Raw genomic sequence first — 7,013 nt, forward strand, 5'->3', positions numbered from 1 at the left:
TCACCATATCCTTCCTTCCCTTTGTTGAACATCCTGCCAAATTCTCTCCTTCCCATCTATTAAAAGTAGCTGCTTATTACAGTGAGTTTAGAGCTTCTGGTTCTTTTGCCTTCCTGGCGGGTCAGAGGCTCTTTAAGGAGTGACACAAAATCTTTAGTGCCTTCCCATGACCCAGAATAGGCTGCACAACTGCCATACACAAATTTGAAATGATTAATAAATAAATAGCCGACATGAAAAGGGAGAGATCCTTCATTAGACATAAATGCCCTGTTTTTCTCTTTGCTTCTTGCTTTCTCTCAGCTATAAGGCATCAGTGATAAAAACAGAAGCCAGTTACACAGTGCCAAGAGAAGTAGTGCTCCATAAACTCTAATCAACATAAGTACATATCTAAACGGTTCTGGAGAAATCGCTCAGGATGCTTGGAAGGTGCTTTGTAGCCATATCAAGGCGAAGAACACTTAAGTTGGAAATGGAAAGTTGAGTGTAAAGTAACGGGCTATTTGTTCAGGAAGGGGAATAAAGTCCCTGTAGGGCTTTCCTGTAAATGACAAATTGGTGCCTCAGAACTGGGTTCTTAGGACCATTAACAAGACTGGAACAGGTGGTGGGTTGGGGAGTGAGTATGCAGGATGTTTTCAGGGAGTGGGGCAGTGGAAAGGCAGCGAAGCAAAAGTCTAAGACTCCACAAAGGGGGCGAGAGAAGAAACCTTCTAAATGTTTTCTGCCTGCTGGGGGCAGACAGGCCAGGCTGGGCGAGATTCAGAGCGGAGGGATTCAGGAAGCGGGTGCCAGGTGCGGGCCGGCTGGGGGCGCACAGGCGTCAGGAGCCCGGCAAGTGGCGTCTCCCGGGCGTACCTGGCGGGGCGGGGCAGGGGCTGTAAACCCAGTCCCGGCAGTCACTAGCCGGGAGGCAGCAGCCAGCTCTCGACTGACTGCATTGCCTTGGATCGGGCACCTCCCTCCCGAGCCCTGGCCGCCTCTGCAGGGCAGGGCGGACTCCCAGTGTGGGTGCAGTGTTCCTCGCCGCGGGTCGCGTGCGGTCAGGGTGCAGGGCGCCATCCTGCAGTTTCCACCCGGGCGGGGGTGCCCGGGGTGGTTTATTCCCCTCCACTCCCCGGGTGCAGCCCTCGGCTGAGCCGGAGCGCGGGGAAGCGCCGCCCGAGGCGCACGGAGTTGGCGGTGCGCGCTGCGGGACAGTTGCAAACTCCTGGCCGGGGACCGGCCGCGCGCTCCGCGCCCAAGCCCGCCCCGCAGCCTCTGCGCTTCGATTTTAGGATCTTCTGCTTAAGAGTGTGGATAAATCCGCTGTCCATAATCTGTTCTGTTGGAAACGATCCGATGATTTTCTACTTATTTAAACGTGGACTGCAGAAAATGCCAAAGGGGTAGGGGAGGAGGGAGGAGTGTGCGCGCGTGTGTGCGCGCGTGTGTGTAAGGGGGAGGGGGCTTCCCTCTCCTGGAGGACAGACAGAATGATCCATACTGTCGTTAACAGTTTTGACCCACCCAGACCCCACCCTTCGGTTGAATCCATCACACAGTCATTACAAAGGGGCAGCGCTGTCACACTGGTTGCCCTGTTCCCGGGGCTCCCGGGCTGGCTTAACGAGGTGCACCCGGCCGGGGCTATTGTGCGGCGCGAAGCAGGCGGCAGCGAGACGGCCGCGTCGGAGCGGAGACCCGCACAGCCCCAGCCCAGCCCCGCGGCCGCAGCTAAGCCCAGACCTCCCGTGGACGGATGCCTCTGAAAGTGTCCTCCTGGAGGAACCCATCGGGCCGAGGAAGACGGTGGCAGGGCTAGTGAACTTAGCTGGGCTTTCCTGTCCTGCAGCGAGCTGGCTGGAGGCAGTGCAGTCGCTCGGGTAAAACGCGGGGGTGCTGGGAGGGGTGGGGGCGGCAGCGGCGGTTTAAAGCCCTTCCTCGGTCAAAAGGCGGCTTGGATCAATTTCCCCTCCAACCACTCAACTCTCCCTTTTACCTTTTGTTTTGTTAGCTTGGCTTTTTCCACCCCTCCCCCTCCCCGGTTTGGTGTGAACCCTGCGTCTCGCTTGGGGGTTTGACTGTGCATTTAAATGTAATTCTGATTGGTGAATGTTCTCTCCTTTTTGTTGTGATTACTAGTGATACTTTAGTCCTGCCTTCCCAGTTCTGCGTCCTGAACAAGCAATTTTGAAAAATTAAGTGCAAAAAAGCATGACAAAGCAATATGAGGTTGCCGTGGTAAGTGAACTTTTAAACCAAAAATTACCATTTCTTCTCGTTTGCTCGGTCTGTGGGTGGGTTACGGGACTCCTCACACATAAAAGGTTGGGGGCTGGGAGGAGGGGGACGATCGGACAGACAACAATACTTAGGATTTTGTTTTTCTCTCACTGTGGTCGTTAGGCAAGTTCTGTGCTTATCTGTTCTAGACTACTGGGATGGTAGTGGGCTTGATGCGTTTAAAGTGGGTGAGAGCTGGCAGCGCGAGAGCTGCAGCGGAGGGAGTCCAGGAACTAGCTTATTGTCTGCTTTCAAAAGAACGGTGCAGCTCTGACTTCTGAACTTGAAAGCGTAGCTGGGTCGTTCCCGATGAAAATCCTAAAGGAGAAAAGGAACAATGGGGTCACCCTCAGCCAGTACAGCGATCTCTGCGCCCTCACCTGCTCTGTTAACCTTTCCTCTGCCTCCTCGTACGGGCCCAGGTAGCCACTGCAGCATCCCTTCATTCTCACGCAAAGGTTAAATGCTGATTTATGCCCAAATAATACATTTGGAAGATTATAGTCTTAAAAGGTTTAAAGGAGAATTGCATGTTACCCTCCTTACTACTGCTATTTTCTCTTCTCCATCGCTTTTTCAACTAAAGTGTACAGATTTATTTAGGAGCCCTTCCTCAGTAGCCTTTTAAAATTTCTTTTATTTGTTTTAAAATAGGCGGTATGTTCCGGGGAAGGATTACTGAGTTTTACCCCTTTATCTCATTCGTTTTCTCCGCTAAGCTATCCAGGACAGTATGTCTTGCAGAGTGACTGATGCAAAGTTTGGTGGAAGACAACTTTTTCTCTGGACTTTGCTAAATTGTTAGGCTAGATTTGCACCTTTAAAAAAAAATCTAGTAGTGTTCAGCAGTTCTAAAACTTTTTTTCTTTTTGTTAGTCTAGTTGCTTTTTAACTTATCCAGAGCTGTTGCTATGGAGATGACTTGGATGCCCTATATTGTTATGGACCTGCACATTCTTTGGTGAAAAGAGCACATCTAAGTTTTCAAATTTGAAGGATGGGATGGAAACAAAAATGTCCCCTGAAACGAATTGGTTCTTGTTTTGTTGAGCACATCCCTATAATGTCTGCTCATGTAGATATGGTTGCATGTGCCTACATTTCTGAAGACCTATCCTGAAATTTTTGAGCAATTACAAACTTCCTATGCTCAGAGAAAACACAAAAAATTTTAGACTATACAATATTGCAGTAAAGATTAATGTATTTTATTTGGCATCTCTTTGAATAGCTTATTTTAACTGACTTTTTGTCAATTCTACAAGAAGTTATTGTCACCCAATAACTACAACTTATTACAGAAAAGTGATACCTTACAAAGTCAGCAGTATTGCTCTTAGCCTTACCATTTGCAGTTATTACCCTTAACAATGTTTTCAGTTTCAGAGCTTCTAAACCAAGAGACCAACTATATTACTAATTGTTGGTACAAGGGAAATCAGTTCAGCAAAATTCGTGAAAAAAAATCTCAGAAAATTTTGGATCAAAATATAATATTGTATATATTTTTAGTGATAAGAGTTTCACAAGGGTGTTTTTCTTAGGTGCTAATATTAGCTCTCAGATAGTCAACTAAAAATGTCTTAATTGTATAATTCACTTTGGACCATACTACCAAACAATCATAGCTAGTATGATTGTTGTCATATTCAATATCAAATAAGCACTCAATTTTACTCTAAGTTGTCACCTACACATTATAAATACTGTTTCAGTTGAAGACACTCACAAAAAGTTGTTATTTAAAATAAATTGGTTAATTGAAAATTATCTCCTAAATAAGAGTGTATATAGTTTAATTTCTTTTATATTCCTGATGTTTTTCCTTACTAATACCATAATTCTTTGCTAATTTTCAGGTTAGCAAATAGTTTCAATGTGGAAATTTCTTCATATCACATTATAATATTGTAATCAATTTTTTTCTGGAAAATACAAATATTTTAAATTTATCTTTTTATGCAGAGAATACATCTATGTGTCTTATTGGCACATTAGAAATACTGTAACCATGTCCTGATATGTTCACTGACTCTCAGTGAATATTTATTAGAATAAATATTACAAGTAGCAGTAAGATTACAATGTTCATAAGAACAATATTCTAAGTGTTCGACAAAAATCTTTTTCAGTGAAGTGGTACTCTCATAGATGCGTTCATGGCTTCCTCTCTTACCGACTTGCTTTGATCAAACAGGCAATTGTACATCAAGGAGAAAAGTAGGTGAGAGGTAGGGTTAGGGGTGGGGCACAGCCATGTTACCTAATATTGCATTTCAGGTTTCACCACATCTAGGGCATAAGAGGCAAGAGCAAAGGAACAAAAAAAGGAGTGGCTACAGTAATACTGTAATTTTAAAAATGTAAAAACAACTTCCAGTTATTACTTTAAAGTAACTTTCATTTATTGCTTATTGTTAAATAACTATATTATTATTAAATGACTTACATTTGTTACTTTAATGTTAAATTTCATGTGCACACATCATCTCACATAGCTAAGAAGGTAACCTTAGTAGATGATACTTATCTACCTGACAAGCCCTAGGTATGTAGGTGCTTTATTTATGTTACCTCAGCTAATTTTCCAAATTTTATAGGCAGCAAGCAAGTTTATTTTGCCTAGAAACTACGTAGTTAAAGTTAGATAGCTCATAAGCCATTAAGAGAGGATTTGAGTAAAAAAGCTATCTGACTACAAAATTGGGCCCTAAATCAAGCAAATTGGGAATCAAATAATAGAAAAATGAAAATTTATTAGATTTTTAAAAATCTTCCACATAAAACCTATGTAATTTTCACAAATTCTGATTGTCAGTTAAACTTGGCACTTTGTATGATACATTTTTAAGAGGGAAAAAAAAAACATTACTGAAACATTCCTCACTACATCCTCAAAATGAGTTTGAGTTTGGATTGATTTTGGGTACTTTGCCTGGGTTGGCTGATTATTTCTCTTTTACATTTAAGTATGGAGAAGTCCACATATTTTTTATGCCACAAAGAAAGAAAGAGAGAGAAAGAGAAAGATTAACTCAACTGTAATGGTAAAAATATCTTTAAATATCAACAGTGCCTATTTAGTAAAAGGACAACTAAAGCAAGCCCAGGTTTCCCTAAAATTGACTTAAACTCAAGAAGACTGATTTTTTTTATCTTACCAATTTAATAGGATTTAATTTTCATTTTAAAAATTTCAAAATTTTGGTTATGCTAATATTTCCTAATAATAAATTATATGATTGGATAAGTGGCAATCATTTCATATGTTTTTGCCATACTGCTTATTTTCTAGGTGCTTAACTTGATATAACCAATTAGCCAGAGAAACACAAAGATAAAAAGTGATACAAAAAAAAAAAGGTAATACAGAAAAAGTTTCCAATGGAGCCCCATTATAAAATTCCTTTTTAAACATTATAAATGGTAGACTTTAAGTATTAGGAAAACACTTTTCCTTTAAAATGCCCTGTTGCTTTTTTTTTTTAAATAAATAAATCCTGACCTGACAGATTGAGACAAAGATACTGTACTCGCGCCCGTTTTATTTATAGCTTAGATTCAAAAAAGTGGAGATGTTAAGATTTTATCAAGATAATTCAATCAAGTCCCCTGAAATACCAAAGAGAGAATGTTTAAGGGTATTGTTTACATTTAAGAGAAGGCTGCTCAATATTTCACTCTGACCTGAGAAAAATGAAGGCTCTCAGAATAACTCTACCTGCATTCTATGCAATAAATGGTCTCCTAAGTTGTTTTGTGTAAATTTTTAATCTGAATTACTTTTTTTAAAATGCAGAAAGCTTATGTATTAAAAGAACATTTGAGTTAATAATCTTATATGAAGAACTTCTTAAAAAGTTGGATCATCCATTTTGTTTTAGACTTTTATAAAAGAAATCATCCAGATCTAGCATACGTAAACCACATTACTATGAGAGTGCAAATAGATTTTTTAAAGTCAAAAAAATTTGAACTTTTTAAACCATGATGTAAAGGGGAATATTGTGACTCACATACAACTCAACTAATTTCACTTTGACCTTGGAATTAATTCTTTTTTTTGTTTTAACCTGCACCAGAGATCGAACTCATGACCTTGCACTTGCCAGGCAGGCACTTATGCCACTGAGCTATATCCCCAGCCCTCCAATTCTTTTTTGAAAGACCAAAGTTTTACCTCCAAGTGACTAATTTTAAACCAGGCATGGTGGCACATGTCTGTAATCCCAGCACACAAGAGGCTGAGGCAGAAAGATTGTAATAGCTGAAGGCCAGTCTATACTACATAGTGAGACCTTGTCTCAACCTCTCCCCCCAAAAAGAGACTAAATTTAGTTGCTGGCTCATTATAAATAAAATTCAGGATCATTTTTTAATCAGTTAATAGAATGTTTATATAATTTTCTATTTTATCTTTATTTGGATATTTATGCTATGTAACTATTCTAAAATCAAATGATTATCAAGATAATTTTTCTAATTCAAATTTATCAAAAATGCAAATTTGTCCATATAGATAATACATGTAAATGTGCATATAAAAAGTTATTCTTACACCAATAAGAAGCAAAGGATGAAAGTTATTAAAGTAGTTTTTCTTAAGCTTTTAAGAATACACTAGGGGCTGGGGATTTAGCTCAGCGGCACAGCGCAGTGCGATGCCGTGAGTTCAATTCCCGGTACCGGAAAAAAAAAAAGAAAAGAATATACTGAGTGTGGTGGCGAACACCTATAATCCCAGC

At 40.6% G+C, this 7,013-nt stretch overlaps 1 protein-coding gene across 2 annotated transcripts in view; it reads left to right on the plus strand.

Annotated features, from left to right (window-relative positions):
- The first annotated feature begins 1,802 nt into the window (after positions 1 to 1,802).
- Positions 1,803 to 7,013, plus strand: part of Elavl2 (ELAV like neuron-specific RNA binding protein 2) — a 160,619-nt gene continuing 155,408 nt past the window's right edge. For both annotated transcript variants that reach the window (XM_005401159.2, XM_013522923.1), the window contains exons 1-2: positions 1,803 to 1,868; positions 2,128 to 2,226. Coding sequence is in view for 1 of the 2 variants with exons in the window: in XM_013522923.1 (XP_013378377.1) it covers positions 2,200 to 2,226 (27 nt within the window). In the remaining variant the exon portion in view is untranslated. The remainder of the gene's footprint in view (positions 1,869 to 2,127; positions 2,227 to 7,013) is intronic.

The sequence above is a fragment of the Chinchilla lanigera genome, unplaced genomic scaffold, assembly GCF_000276665.1.
Source record: "Chinchilla lanigera isolate Chin_1 unplaced genomic scaffold, ChiLan1.0 scaffold00071, whole genome shotgun sequence".
NCBI classification, from domain to species: domain Eukaryota; kingdom Metazoa; phylum Chordata; class Mammalia; order Rodentia; family Chinchillidae; genus Chinchilla; species Chinchilla lanigera.